At 41.2% G+C, this 16,524-nt stretch overlaps 1 protein-coding gene across 1 annotated transcript in view; it reads left to right on the forward strand.

The window, feature by feature from the left end:
* The window catches only part of BPGM (bisphosphoglycerate mutase), a 30,327-nt gene extending 14,101 nt beyond the window's left edge, over positions 1-16,226 (forward strand). Inside the window, exon 3 of the mRNA XM_043872795.1 lies at positions 14,003-16,226. Coding sequence (XP_043728730.1) covers positions 14,003-14,181 — 179 coding nt within the window. The 3' untranslated portion in view covers positions 14,182-16,226. The remainder of the gene's footprint in view (positions 1-14,002) is intronic.
* Positions 16,227-16,524: the final 298 nt, after the last annotated feature.

Here is a 16,524-nt window from a genome sequence, read left to right on the forward strand (position 1 = left end):
ATTTCCCAGATAATCCCAGATGGTTGTGCATTTTGTGTGATGGGCTCTGCTGGTGTTTTCCTGTCTCTCCTGTCTGTCAGCAGTTAGCTCACTGGCATTAGAATGCATTTCTCCAACATTCCCTTTTCATTCTGCTTTGCTTTTCTATACGAGGCTGTGAAAAATGAAAAGGTTGACCTTGCACATGAAATAAATGAAATAGGTTATTGTTAACAAAATGAAGTGATCTTTATGAGATTTTAATGTAAACCTTTTAGCATGTGTTTTTTTCCCCCTCTAATTTTTATACCATGGCCAAGAGCCAAGTCATTACTCATAAACCCGACATCCATTCCTTATGCAGAGATCTGAAATCTATAGACTTTATTAGCTGTTAAAAACTTTATTGGCCAGGCATGGTGCTTGATCTGTTTATGTGTGGATATGTGTGTGTATCTTATTTACTCAACTGTATAAAGGGTTTTATTCTTCCTTGTTCAGAATAGTCAGATACTTGATTAAATATGTATATATAACTTCATCATTACTGGGTTTATTATAGTACTTTATTGTTTGAAGAAGAGTTGAGGCTCCTCTCAGGAGAACAACAAACTGAAATTCAGAATTTCAAAGTTTCTGCCAGAAGATGTATTCTCTTCTCCCCAGACTAATTCCTTTTTTCCAGAGATGGAATTTAGATCTCTCTGTGGCCAGATTCCCTTCCTTCAGGAAAATGCCATCATCTCCTTATGGATCCTCTTCTCTTCCCCATCTCAGCTCAGAAATCCTCCTTTTAAAGACAATTTCCTAAAAATAAATAAATATAAAAAAATAATAAAGACAATTTCCTGCTGTCTGGTACTATTTACTCTTTGCCTGTCTTCAGGTTTAGAGCGCTTAGATTATTCTACAACCCCAACCATAGCTTACTCTAATACCCCTTTCTGTTAGTGCATTGGTAATTTAACCATCTGTTATTGTTCTTTTTTTGAAAAATATAGGAAGGCTTAATAAATGGTGGTGAGGAGGATTGCCATCTTGGTGGGGTTGGAGAGAGAATTACTCTTCAAGGGCAAGGTAATACATAGAAGAGCTGACTGTATTTGAAGGAGGTTTTGAAATCACTAATAATTTGTTGAAAATAACCAAATGATACAGCTTTTTGAGAAAACAATCTGGCAGTTCCTTTATGGCGAACAGTGACCCAACAGTTCTACCCCTAGATGCATTCCTGTATTCATTTCCTAGGGTGTCTGTAACAAAGGACCCCTAACTGGGTGGCTCAGAAAAACAGATAATAATTGTCTCACAGTCCCAGGAGCTGGAAGTCCTAAGTCAAAGTATTGGCGGGGTCCTGCTCCCCCTGATGGCTGTAGGAGAGAATCCTGTCTTGCCTCTTGTAGTTTCTGGTGTTTGCCAGAAACCCGTAACATTCCTTTGTTTGTAGATGCATCAGTGCAACCCTCCGTCTTCACTTGCGTTTCTCCCTGTGTGTCTCTGCATCTTGTCCAAATTTTCCTGTTTATAAGGACACCCGAAATATTGGACTGGAGCCTAACCCAGTGACCTCATTTTAGCATTATTGCCTCTATAAAAACTCATTTCCAAGTGAGATCACATTCTGAGGTGCTGGAGTTTACCTTCAACATATTTTTTGGGGGGAAATACAGTTAAGTTCATAACAATACCTAAGAGAAATGAAAACATATGTCCAAACAAAAACTTGTACACAAACTTTCAAAGCAGCATTATTCATAAAAGACAAAATATAGAGGCAACCCAAATGCCCATCAATGGGTGACTGGACAGATGAAATATGTAGTATGTCCATACAATTAAATAGTATTTAGCATTAAAAAATAATTAGTGAACATGCTATAATGTGGATGAGCTTTGATATCATTATTACATGAAAGAAGCCAATCACAGAGGATCACATATTGTAGGATTGTATTGGTATAAAATCTCCAGGGTAAGCAAATCTATATAGACACAAAATAGATTGTTTGTCTCCTGGGACTGAGTTGGAGGGGAAGAGGGTGGAGTGAAGGGTGACTGCTGATACATGCAGGGTTTCTTATTGGGGTGGGGAAGATGTTCTAAAACTGATTGTGGTGATATTTGCACAACTCTGAATATACTAAAAGCCATTGTATACATTAAATGGGTCAGTTGTATGTGGTATGGTATGTGAATTACTAAAACTACAAAATAATTTAATCAATGAGATTTAAAAATGAGAGGATTTGATATAGCCCTGGAAAGCAGTAGTTTGGGGCAAATACATGGAAGTGACAGGTAACAAAGGAGATATGCATGGATGTGGAGTATAGAATAAATAAAAAAATTAAACACAGCTTTGACCACGGGGGCAGAAATGGATTTATAAGCATTACTGAGGCTTCCCTGGTGGCTCAGATGGTAAAGAATCCGCCTGCAATGCAAGAGACCTGGGTTTGATCCCTGGGTTGGGAAGATCTCCTGGAGAAGGGAATGGCAATCCACTCCAGTATTCTTACCTGGAGAATCCCATGGACAGAGGAGCCTGGTGGGCGACAGTCCATGGGGTCACAAAAGAGTCAGACAGGACTGAGTGGCAGACACTGACTGACTGAGAAATGAGTGGGCATTTGTTCTTAGGCTTCATTTAACTTTTCTTGTGAAGGTTTTTCTTCCTTTAATTTGGAGTGTATGGAACTAAATTACCTTTCAGAGATTAATGATCTAGGAGCGACCTTAAATTATAACTCCTATCCCTGTCAGTGTAAACAGGCTGTATAGAAAATGTTTTCATTTGGGGAATAACTGATTTAAAATAGCAGTGTTCATGCTCGAAGAGGTCAGTTACACGAAGAGTAGAAGGTATGTGTAGAGAAAGGTATAAGGCTGGCAGGTGTCTGCAGGGGAAGAGAAGGGAGGTATCTGGGAGGGAGACAGGGAAGGTAGAAACGGTAGGGTTGGTGACCAGGAAGTATGGCAGACATTCAGGGGGAAAAATGGGCAGAAAAACCAGAATATACCCTTAGGCACAAGCCAATAGCTGGGAAACGAATGAGTGAAAATTGCAGTTTGTCCATAGGAAGTCTTTTAAAAATTTTTTAAATTATTTATTTTAATTGGAGTCTAATTCCTTTACATTGTTGTGGTGGTTTTTGCCATACATTGGCATGAACCAGAGGAAGTCTTAAGAGTGGTTTGTGATCTTGGCTCCCCCATCCTTGGGAGGAGGGCAACTTTGTTCCCTTTTGGTCTATAGTACCCCCTGGTGGTACTGTTGTTAAGATTCATCAAGGTTCTTTGCTGTTGTTAAGATTCCCTGTAGTAACTTCCATGCCTAACATGGAAGAAAATGACTTCATGTGCTGGAAATAGACTGGACTAGATTTTAGGAGCACATCATAAATTATTTGTTATCTGTTGTTTTAGGAATCCTCTAAATGCCAATTCCCTCTACTAAAGTTTCTCTTACAGTGTATGTTGAAAAATAAGTTCCAAGTATTCTATGCCACAGCTCCAAGAATTAAGCATAAGTCACTTTTTAAAGATCAGAGGAAAGTGTTTATTTCTTCCATGTCATTTCTGATAATTTAGTGAGATCACAGCCCTTTAAAAACTTTATTGTAGATGTATATACTCACTGGAATAGGAATACCAAAATTAGTTATCTTATATGTCATTAACCTTCAAGAGTCCATGTGTGAAGGCTACATGTGTTATTATGTTAGTCACTTCAGTCATGTCCAACTCTTTGTGGCCCCGTGGACTATAGTTTGCCAGGCTCCTTTGTCCATGGAATTCTCCAGGCAAGAATACTGGAGTTGGTAGACATTCTTTTCTGCAAGGGCTCTTCCCAACCCAGAGATCTAACCAGGGTCTCCTGCATTGCTGGTGGGTCTTCTTGGAAAGTTAGGAAACCTAATTTTCATTTGTTACTTGATAAATTCTCAATCTAAAAGAAACCTTCTATTGAATTTGGAAAATATATTGATTCTGGTAAAGATAGAAGGCAGGAAGAGAAGGGTATGACAGAGGACGAGGTGGTTGGATGGCATCACCGACTCAGTGGACATAAGTTTGAGCAAGCTCCAGGAGGTGGTGCAGGACAGGGAAGCCTGGTGTGCTGCAGTCTGTGGGGTCACAGAGTCGGACACAACTGGGCCACTGAGCAACAACAAATTGAATCCAGATACTGACTTTCCAAGATTCCAAAAATTAAGTGAATCTTGCTTACTTTAAGGGCTTCCCAAGGGGCACAGTGGTAAAGAATTCGCCTGCCAATGCAGGAGATACAGGAGACGAGGTTTCAATCTGTGAGTCAGGGAGCTTCCCTAAAGTAGAAAGTGGCAACCTACTCCAGTATTCTTGCCTGGAAAACTCCATAGGCAGAGGAATCTGGTGGTCTACAGTCCATGGGATTGCAGAGAGTCAGACATGACTGAGCAAGGAGCACACACACCCTTACTTTAAGGGGGAAAGTACAAGATTTTTCTAATATAAAAAGAAGATTGGCCAATTTATTTGTGTGTATATGTGTTTATTGTGTTAAAAAAAATGTAAAGGACTTCCCTGGTGGTCCAGTGGTTAAGAATCTGCCTGCCAGTGGAGGGGACATGGGTTCAATCCCTGGCCCAGGACGATTCCACATGTGGTGGGGGCATCTAAGCCCATGCACCACAACTGCTGAGCCCATGTACCTAACGCCTGTGCTCTGCCAACGAGAGAAGCCACTGCAATGAGAAGTGTGTGCACCGAAACGAGAGAGTAGGTCCCACTTGCTGCAACAAGAGAAAGCCCTCACGCAACAATGAAGATATTTTTTAAAAAGACCATAAAATTTGCCATCTTAATTGCTAATTTATTTTTACTGTGGATTTATGCTACTGTACATCCCCCTGTTTTTGGTTAATGTCTGTTACCCTAGTACAGTTACTCACAGCATCTCCTTTCACTTTCTAAAGTGCCCCAGTTTGGATGATAAATTATATGGTCATCTTATTATAAAGGTTATTCATCTGTATTAAGAATGAATCTTTGAAATGGGTGTGACCAGATTCCATATTCCCTTATAAGTACACAAGTTGCTAAATTCTTTGCATTGGTCACAAAGGTAAAAATGAATGTTGTTGTAGACTGATCTGATTCCTAGTCCTGTTTTCTAGATATGTTTATGTAAAATTCTCCCCTACAAACAGGGTCTTTCAAGGAAATGGGCAATTTCCCCCCATACTGTTCTTAAGTTGTTTGACATACTTAAAGCATCTTACCTTCTGTTGGGCAGAATACGGTAACTGACAGAATCAATGACAGCATACTGTCTTATAGAAATACCTTATTGTAACTTTGGATTGGAAAGAATGATAAGCCATCCACGGAACTAATTGGGAAATCAGTCTGCCCTGAAGTCTCCAAGGGCCTTAAGATCGTTTGGCTCAGAGTATACACCTGTTACTCATCTGCTCTAGATTCTATATACCCCAACAATGGAGAAAGTTCCTAAGATGTTATTTTGTTTCTCAAATATTTGGTGCTATGATTCTACCCTGCTGCTGCTGCTGCTAAGTCACTTCAGTCCTGTCTGACTCTGTGCGACCCCATAGACGGCAGCCCACCAGGCTCCTCTGTCCACAGGATACTTACCACCTGAGCTGTTTTATTTTTTTTCCTGAAAAGTAGCCCTCCCTTGATCTATTCTGTTTGAAATACTGTTATGAGAAGCTGACTCGAGTATCTTTGGCATGTAAACTATAAAAAGGTAATTTCATGCAACTAATTGAGTCTTATGGTTTTTTACATTGTGGTTTGTGAATGACACCCCCTGGTACAGCTATACAAGATGGCCCTTTTTTGAGTGCATACTGTGCGCTAAACACAGTACTAGGCATTTTGCATACATGTTTCTGGTAGGAATTAGAACAAGTGCTTGAACTTACTGGAAAACTGTGGTTCGGTGTTTTGTTTTGCTTTGTTTCTGTGTCTTCCTCTGCTATTTAGTGTAGTCAAGTCATGTTTTTTTAATGTTTAAAATTTATTTTCGGCTGTTCTGGGTCCCTGCTGCTACATGGGCTTTCCTTTAGCTGTGGCGAGAGGGGCTACTCCCTAGCTGCAGTGTGTGGGTCTCTCATTGCGCTGGCTTCTCTTGCGGAACACAGGCTCAAGGGTGCGTGGGCTTCAGTAGTTGCAGCATGTGGGTTCAGTTGTTGTGATGGATGGGGTTAGCTTTTCCACTGCATGTGTGATCTTCCCGGACCAGGGATGGAACCCGTGTCTCCTGCATTGGCAGGTGGACTCTTTACCCCTGAGCCGCCAGGGAAGCCTGTAAGTCAGGTTTTAAAATTTTCATTTGAACAATCATTGATTGTTTTCATTTTGTTTTGTTTGTTTGGTTTTTTAGATTTCACATGTAAGTGAGATCACATGGTATTTGTCTTTCTCTGCCTGATTTCGCTTAGCGTAATACCTTCTAGATCCATCCATATTGTCACAAATGGCAAGCTATCTTTTTTAACACTGAGTAATGTTTCATTGTGTGTATGCACCACATTCTTGTTTATCCATTAATTTATCATTGAATACTTAGGTTGCTTCCATTTCTTGACTATTATAAATAATGTTCCAGTGAACATTGGTTTGCGTGTATTTTTTTTTTAATTAGTGCTTTTGTTTTCTTTGGATAAATACCCAGAAGTGAAACTGCTAGATCATATGGTGGCTCTATTTTTAATATTTTGAAAAACCTGCATATTGCTTTCCAGAATGGCTGCACCAGTTTACAGTCCTGCCAACAGTGCACAGGGTCCCCTTTCCTCCACATCTTTGCCAGCGGTGGTTATTTGTTGTCTTTCTGATGATAGCCACTCTGACAGGTATGAGGTGGTATCTCACTGTGGTTCTTGTTTGCATTTCCCTGAAGTTTAGTACACTGGAGTGTCTTTTTATGTGTCTGTTGGCCGTGTGCATTTCTCCTTTGGGAAACATTTATTCAGGTCCTCTGCCCATGTTTTAATCAGGTTGCTTGTTTGTTTGTTTTTTGATGCTGAATTGTTTGAATTCCTTGTCTACTTTGGATATGAACCCCTTGTCGGATGTATCACTTTGCAGATATCTTTCCCCATTCAGAATGCTGCCCTTTTGTTGATAGTTTCCTTCTCTGTGCAAAGGCTTTTCAGTTTGGTATAGTGACATGGATTGCTTTACTTTTAACTTGATGGTAGTTCTTAATTCCTTCAGAAGAAAGAAGACTTAAATATGTGAAATACTATATAGTAAGAAAACCTCTACGTGAAGGACTGCTTTATTGATTTTTAACAGCATAAACAACTACCCATGCTGTCCTAAGAAGTCTAGATGACAGCAGAGCCCACCTCTCACCACCTACCACCATGATGACTCCTAGCCCAGGCTTCGTATCCAATAGCTCCCTGCTCCTTCGCATTCCAGACGGGTGTGTTTCTTTCTCTGTGGTTGGCAGAGCCACTTCCTGTTTGTTTCCTGCCGGCCCACATTGGAGGAGAAGCGAGGTATTGAACTGAAGCATTGGATGTAGTCTGCATTTTGCCAGCGGAAGTGGATTGTTTAGTCTGGGTTCAAGAGAGGACTAGGCAGTTTCAAGTTTGGAGTAAAAGTGGCATGCAAGACGGGCTTGCCCCACTGAAGAACTTTGTGCAGCTACACACGTATCAAGGCAGAGAAGTGATGAAGTGAAATTAGAGACTTAAGGAGGAAAGGTCAGCTAGGACTTGCTGTGGGGACGGGGACTGACTGACCAGTCACCTTTGGCATTTTGTGGGATATTTTCAGAAGTAGCAAAGTCAGGCCTCTCTTCTGTGAAGCAAATGCTTATCTAGTGGTATGGTTAAGCTTTCTCTTATTATAATTGATTTATAGAAACCTTCCTTTTTAAAAGTTGTAAACCATTTAGCTATAAAATTAGATGTAGGATGGATTCTACTCTCTGCCTTATTCTGAATCAGAGGCTGTTATGTTATCATCATGTTACCTTACTCAAATAACCAATTTCTAATTGTCCCCTGGCCAGTCTTTTAAGTTGTACATGGATAGCATTCAAACCTAAAAGAAATAAAATTAAAAGTAGATGGACCATATATGAAATTCAGAATCTTGTGTCAGCTCTTATTTTGGCAATAGAAGAATACAGAACTCTCATCACTAGTCACTGTCAGTGGGGTTTTAATTGTGACTGATGTGATTGGGAAAAGGAAGTGGGGCACCTCACATTTGTATAATTTGATCGGAGTTTTGCCCTCTTTCTCTAATTCCCAAAAATATGCATCATGGAATTGGGGTTTCCCAGGGCTTCCCAGGTAGCGCTAATGGTAAAGAACCCACTTGCCAATGCAGAAGACACGAGAGACTTGGGTTCGATCCCTGGGTCAGGAAGACCTCCTGGAGGGGGACATGGCAGCTCAGTCCAGTATTCTTGTCTGGAGAATCCCATGGACAGAGGAGCCTGACGGGTTACAGTCCATGATCACAGAGTCAGACATGACAGAAGCAACTGAGCATGCACACGCACATCGTCCTGTAGAGATCTGTCTCCCCAAACACCTTTTCTCTTGTTTCCTGATACTCAAAGATTTTGGCAAACACTTTGGAGAAAACCAGAGAAAATATATAGAAGACAAATTTAATTTCAGTTGTTTGCTGTTTGTGTACTAAATACAAATGGCTTTTTCTTCAACCTTTTTGACCGTCTCTCTTTTTTCCTTAAAAAGGTAATAAAGGAATCACAATCTTTAGTCAGAGCTTCAACAGTAAGGGACCAGATTTAATTTGAAAGCTTAGAGAGTTCAGGTTCATTCATTTCAGCCTTGTGCCAAGGGTCCATTAAGTCAGGTGCCGTATATTCTTGGTACAAGGATGCAGCACCGGGACGTGGACGTGCAAAGTCTGTACTTATGAGGCACACTGTGAGTCTCCTTTTCAATCTCCTTCTGAAACTTGGCTGGTACCGTACCTCCGACATAGTCCTCTGAGTGCTTTCATGTACAGACTGTATGTCTTAGAGCTTTTGCTAACATTCTGTTCCTAACAGCCTTTACTTAATTCATATAGTTGTAATATCAGATCATTAAGCTAAAAAAATTCTGGATTCTAGCAGCCAACACATGATAAAATTCCTTACAGTTGAACAAACATTACTAAATTCTTGCATAAGGCCCCATTCAAAAGCATGAGCATCACAAGAGTGGCTAAAACATGGTCTTATAATCCTGGTGGGAGAAGTGAGTATTTGCTCAGCCACCGCTGATAGAAGGCAGAGAGGTAGTGCTGTATATATGTGTGGGGATCTTCATGACTGTCCGTGGTTCCTGTTCCTGTTCAGTGATCAGGGGAGTCATTGTAGACACAGTCTGGATTTTTGGAAGTTGGTCCTGTGTGCAGAGAATTAAGTTGTTTGGATTTCTTCCCATATTGGCTTTGAGTTACTCCTTTGACTCACCACCAAACTTTCATTATTTCTTACTTGAAATATCCCAGTCATTAAAATGGATTGCAGTTAACTTTCAGATGCTTCTACATGGAAGATTCAAGAATTAAAGACAACAGTCGGGAGTTGGTGAAGGGGTTGATGCGGGATTAGATATTTCCCTTCCAAACATTCTTAGATGCCGTTTAAAACAATCTAAGCCCATTATCAGATGGAGGATGTGATATCTGGCCACTCATTATAACTTTCATATGATATTCCGGTTAATGCATTTGTAATATGATATTGCATAATATAGTATTGATTCGGTTTGATTTAATCCAATGCAGATGCATTTTTTAGCCTTAGGAGTTCTGCTTGCTTAACTCTCTTAGGACAAAGAATGTGGTTTATGCCAAAATTGAGTAATGAGTAATGGCTTCATTGTGGTTTTTCCTAATTTGCTTTTTTAAAATGTCAGTCACTAAGTCTTGACTGATTATTAAGCAATCTAAGTATTTTAAATATTTGTAAGTAATTAGTCTGCTCTGTGAATGGCTTGAGTAGTCATTACAGTGGAATGTCAACTTTATTTATTGGAAATATTTCTATTTCTGTTGAAATCTCCTTTCTTTATAGGTGAAATATTGTAGTTCTCGTGGCCTTTGTTTAGTTTGCTCTTTCATGTGGTCCCACACAAAGCCGGGTTGTTATCTAAGCCATAAGCATGAGCTTGAGAGTAACGCGCTTTAAAATAACACTTGTTACACCTGGTTAGATCTGAGGCCATGGTCAGATGAGTTCCATGTGTGCCCCTTGACCCTTGCCAAAGACCTAGCACTTTTCTCTGAGGTCACATCATAACCCCTAACCCTGGCCCATGATAATCCTCGTGTATTAGCTATTTCAAGGGGGATCAGACAAGTCAGTTCATCCCTGTTATTGTTTAGTTGCCAAGTTATGTCCTACTCTTTTGTGACCCCATGGACTGTAGCGTGCCAGGGTCCTCTGTCCATGGGATTTCCCAGGCAAGAATACTAGAATGACTGCCATTTCCTTCTCCGGGGATCTTCCCAACCCAGGGGTCGAGCCCTGGTCAACAGCATTGCAGGTGGATGTTTTACTGCTGAGCCACAGGCAAAGCCTGTTCATCCCTGTACTAGTCTCGAAAACATGAGACCACTAGATTCTGGTGTCCAGTTAGCACCCAGCCCTTCACAAGGGCAGAACATGGACATAAGCATTCTCCTCTCTCATAGTACCATATTTCCATAGAGGTGGAAATAGCCATCGACGAGTCAGATGACCAGAGCTGAAGTCCTGGAATTTGGAAATTTTTTTAAAAGTCCAATTTTACTACCTTAACTGTCTTGTGATTAGAACCACAAACTTCTCTGAATCTGTTCAGTAGTTTTTCAAACATCTTTCTAGAGTTATAATTCATATGCCATACAGTTTATCCATTTAAAGTGTATAATTCAGTGGCTTTTCACAGAGTTGTTTATTCACAGAGTTGTCCATCTATCAGCACAGTCAATTTCAGAACATTTTCATTACCCTAAAAAAAAAAAAAATCCCCATGCCTGGCTGTCACTGCCCAGTCCTCCTATCCCCTCTGGCCCTAAGCAACCATACATCTATTTATGTCACTGTTAGATTTGCCAGCCCTGGCCCTCATGCGTGCTTAGTTGCTCAGCCGTGTCCGACTCTTTGTGATCCTTTGGATTGTAGCCTACCAGGCTCCTCTGCCCATGGGATTCTCCAGGCAAGGATACTGGAGTGGGTTGCCATGGCCTCTTCCAGAGGATCTTCTTGACCCAGGGATCAAACCCACGTTTCCTGTGCCTCCTGCATTGGAAGGTGGATTCTTTACCTGCTGAACCATCTTGGGAAGGCACCATTTGATTTAAATGGAATCATGCAGTATATACTCCTTTGTGACTGGCTTCTTTCACTTAGCATACTGTTTCCAGGGGTTATCAATGTTTAGCATGTATCAGCACTTCATTCCTTTTTATTGCCAAATAATAATCCATTGTCTGGATCTACCACATTTAATTCATCCATTCATCAGTTGGTGGACTTTTAGGCTGTTTTCATCTTTTGTCTATTATGAATGATGCTGCTCTGAGGGTTCGGGTATAGGCTTTTGTGTGGACATATGTTTGCATTTCTCTTGGGGATGTACCTAGGAGTAAAATTGCTGGGTCCCATGGTAATTCTGTGCTTACCTGTTTGAAGAATTGCCAGACTGTTTTCCAAAGATTCCATAGGATCTTATACCCTAATTTACAGTGTATTAGGATTTCAGTTTCTCTATATCCTCAGCAGTCACCTGGCTCTAACCATGTGCTGTTGCATTCCGCTCTGACTGTCTCCAGGGGTTGCGTGTGGCAGCTGCTGTGCGTCCAGCTGACAGATCTGACCTGATGGAGCCCGAGCGCTCTTAAAATCCAAGGCAGTCATCTCCCCACTAAACAGCTGGCTGCTGGTCTGAATTTATTTGTTCTTGCCAGCTTTAGTTTGGAATGGTAATCTTATGTAGGGTTGCAGTGTGAGGGTGGGGGCTTCGCCCACCCTCAGTGTGTTAGTAGCTTTCTCTTTAAATCTTCAACCTAGAAGAGAATTCCTAGTAGAGAAAGAAGAAATTACTTTTCGTGCTGTCCTTCTTCATGTCTGTTCTCTTTTTAAGTCCGTTCCTTCTACCTCACACCCTTGGTAATGGTGGTAAAGAAGAGTGTGTGTTTCTTTTTTTAATTAGACAGAGGCAGTGGAGGCCCAGAGAGGGCCTCTGAGTTATGACCATTGGTTAATAAAAATGACAAAATGCATTGATAACTAACTGCCACTAACTTATTCTGCCATTCTCACCTTCCAAGTAAAGGAGGACCCTTGAACTTGCCTCAGAACTTGTTCTACCTAGATCCTTTCTGTTAATATAGCACAGAAGCATATGGTTAGAGTTTAGAAGTCTATATAATAAATGTCTGTTTTTAAAGCAGATAATTTGAACACTTTCAGTTGCCTTTTAATTAGCTTAACTCCATCTCTTCAGGTCTCCTCTCTTCTCCTTGTCCATTTTGAATCAGAGAAATTTGAAAAACATTGTATTCTAATTGCAGACACCTAGGGTTCAGTTCAGTCCAGTCGCTCAGTCATGTCCGACTCTTTGCGACCCCATGAAACGCAGCACACCAGGCCTCCCTGTCCATCACCAACTCCCGGAGTTTACTCAGATTCATGCCCATCGAGTCGGTGATGCCATCCAGCCACCTCATCCTCTGTCGTCCCCTTCTCCTCCTGTCCCCAATCCTTCCCAGCATCAGGGTCTTTTCCATTGAGTCAACTCTTCACATGAGGTGGCCAACGTATTGGAGTTTCAGCTTCAACATCAGTCCTACCAATGAACACCCAGGTCTGATCTCCTTTAGGATGGACTGGTTGGATCTCCTTGTAGTCCAAGGGACTCTCAAGAGTCTTCTCCAACACCACAGTTCAAAAGCATCAATTTTTCAGCGCTCAGCTTTCTTCACAGTCCAACTCTCACATCCATGTGTGACCACTGGAAAAAACCAAAGCCTTGACTAGACGGGCCTTTGTTGACAAAGTAATGTCTCTGCTTTTCAATATGCTCTCTAGGTTGGTCATAACTTTCCTTCCAAGGAGTAAGCATCTTTTAATTTCATGGCTGCAGTCACCGTCTGCAGTGATTTTGGAGCCCAGAAAAATAGTCAGCCACTGTTTCCACTGTTTCCCCATCTATTTGCCATGAAGTGATGGGACCAGATGCCATGCTCTTAGTTTTCCGAATATTGAGCTTTAAGCCAGCTTTTTCACTCTCCTCACCTAGGTTTAAATCCAGGCTTTGCTATTTACAGCCTGTGTGATCTTGAATTGTTTGCTTAACCTCTCTGTGTTGAAATTGTTACATGGAAAAATAATAGCGCATATCTGATTTTAAACAAGTTAACACACATAAAGTACTTTGAAAAGTACCTGGCATGTGGAATGTACATTAGCTATTTATCGTTTAAAGCACTCATAAAAAAAAAAAAAAAAACCCAAAACCTATAACCACCATGCTTGCTTCTACCCTTGCCACAGCTCCAGCTCTTCTGGTCAAAGTTGAACAACCTATGATTCAGGTTACTTAAAAAAGATCTGATGGAATTCCCTGGTGGTCCAGTGACTAAGGACTCTTGGCTTTCATTGCCAAGGCTGTGGGTTTAATCCCTGGTCTGGGAACTCAGATCCCACATACACCTTGCTCTCCCGGCAGTTAGAATGTTAAAGGACAAGAGGAAGATGAGACCTGTCAATCATTTAGTTAGGAAACAACCAGGAACAGGTTGCCCCAAAACATATTTTCCTAAGATTTGATGTAATGTAAATTTCTGTCTCATCTTTCTTTTTTTTTTTTTTAATCTTCTGGGATGTCCTTGGCTTCCAGTGACCATAGCTGGAATCCTTCAGTATCTGGCATGGTTCCAAACACACAGTTAATATGGGACTAAATAAATGTGCACTTAAATACGTAACCAGAGCTTCCTCCTGTGTTGTCTTTAACGCCTTGTTTCTCCCCCTCTTGATCTCCAGGTATCTCGGATGAAGACATTATCAACATTACTCTTCCTACTGGGGTCCCCATTCTCCTGGAACTGGATGAGAACCTGCATACTGTTGGGCCTCACCAGTTCCTGGGCGACCAAGAGGCTATCCAAGCAGCCATTAAGAAAGTTGAGGATCAAGGAAAAGTGAAACGAGCTGACAAATAAAGTCTTTCCCACGTGCTGGCTAGGAATAGCTGCAGAAGGAGTGGCATGCAGTGTGTTATGGGTGCTCATCTTGCTTTTTTTTTTTCTTTTTTGGTCTCCCTGCCTGATTTTTCCAGATCTAGGCTGTGGGGTAGAGTTTGTAGAGGTAATTAGGTAACTTAACCTTGGCCCAGTTAAAGGCTTTAGGATGCCCAAGTGCTTATGTCATAGCCTTATGCGCTAACCCCTGCCGGCCTCCTTTTAATTAGTCACTAAGTTAGTCACCAGTGGGGCTTAATCAATGTCCTAAGTTTCTGAGATGGGAAAGCAACAAATGAAGGTCAAGTTCAAGGTCGTCCTCATTCAGTAAATCAGTATTGAGTCACTACTGACAGACCTTCACTTCAATAAGACGTTTGTGTTTATAGAAAATTTCTGGGATGATAATAAAGGATATTAGATAATATGCTCTACTTAAGTATTTATTACTAGTCTTTTCCTCAAGGAAAAGGGGTATTCTCATAGGTAAGACCAACGGCCCATTAAATGGGAGAGTCACAGATGGATTCTTCCAAAGCAGCCAGCTACAAACAGCAAGGCCCTTTGCCTCATCTCTAGTCCAGAGACATCCTGTTTGACATCTGGTGGAATTCCTTTCTGGCTGCTGGAATTAGCAGCATATAGATAGCCATGGCTGTTCATGTTCTCTTTTGTTTTTAAACATTAATCGTGGGCTCCTTAAAATTGATTTAAAAATAAGTTCTGTGTCTGAAAATGGTACCCCCAAAGTATTTCCATATGATTCGTAAGTATTAAGTACAAGCTTCTGGATTAGTCTCTGCTCTCATCTTCCTGTAACACAAAGAGTTGTACTGGTTTCAAAACACAGACATGCTTAATTCTCTATAAATTGAAGGTTGGGTCGGGGTGAAGGTAGAATACAGTAGGTGTAATTTCATTCACTTGAACAGGGGAAATGGTAGACTGGCACTTGTCACGTACATTTGTTCTTTATCTGCTGAGGGCAAAACATTATGGTACGTAGTCTGTAGTCCTCAGGATAGACCACAGACTGATTGATTGATTGCTCATCGATCTTAATGATACAGGATGTCTTTAGATGCTGTATAGACAGGTACGTCATCATTTCTTTAAGCTACTGCCTTATGTCAAAGCAAGTGACATACGTTTCAATGATAGACTCATCTTAACAGTTTACGACTATAATAGCTATTACAGGTATCACCAGTTTTTCACGGTTTTCCATTGGTGGATTAGTTTATTTGTATCCATTTTATAGTAAAATTGGTATTAGAAGGAAACTAATTATAAAACCCTTGCTACTGCTTGGTCTCCACTGATCCTTAAATCAAGACTTAGAGGGACTTTCCTGGCAGTTCAGTGGTTATGACTCTGAACTTCCAATACAGGGGACACGGGTTCCATCCCTGGTCAGGGAACTAAGACCCCACGCACTGTGCAGTGCAGCCAAAAGATAAAGAAGACTTAGAGCATCAGCTGATAAAGGTGGCTGAAAAGAACATGGTTTGCTCACAGCTGGCCACATCTGCAATGCGTAAGGACACGGAATGTGGCTGCTTGGCATTCCTGACCAACTACTGTCTTTTCTGCTGCCGTCCTTCTTTTCACAGTCCTGTTGCCCAAACAAATAGCACTCTTTATGATAATTCAGAGATCAGGGCCGCAAATACAACTATCGTCTCTTCCTAGAATTCCAAACCTGTGGCTAAACTTCAACTCAGACCATTTTTGAACAGCTTCATCTCTGGAACTGGCATCTGAATTTTCCAGCCCAAGTGCTGACCTTGTCTTAAAGCAGCTCAAGAGCCCAGATTTGGATTTTCCCCTCGTCCCACCTCTAGACGTCCACCTCCAGAGCACCCCCAGCAGCATGATTGCTCCTATGCACAAAGCTGTGCTCACGCTCAGTCACTGGAGCCTCACAGACTTCCGCAGAGAGGGATGATTGTTGCTGACACATTCTGGTGCAATTTTGGTTTTATTGTTTTTGACATCTTGGCTGAAATAAATGAGATTTATGAAAACTTGATGTACATTATCTTTAACAACTTTAGCACGTCAACCTTGAGACCACCTAGCGAACCTGTTTTCTTTGCATGGTTTGCAAAGTATTCAGGATTTTTGATGTAGGTACCTTGAAGTATGCCTAACCTGGATCCTTATCTTGGTATCCTCTGTACTGTGTCAAGCTGGGACCATAAAAAGGGGGAATTTTTTAAATGTAAAAAATGATAGCTTATCTAGAAATTTGGTCCTTGGCGGGCCAGGTTTGGCTTGCCCTGTAACCACCTAGCCAAGTTTCTTCTACCCAGGCTGTAATAC

Source organism: Cervus elaphus, chromosome 18, assembly GCF_910594005.1.
Source record: "Cervus elaphus chromosome 18, mCerEla1.1, whole genome shotgun sequence".
Taxonomy (NCBI): domain Eukaryota; kingdom Metazoa; phylum Chordata; class Mammalia; order Artiodactyla; family Cervidae; genus Cervus; species Cervus elaphus.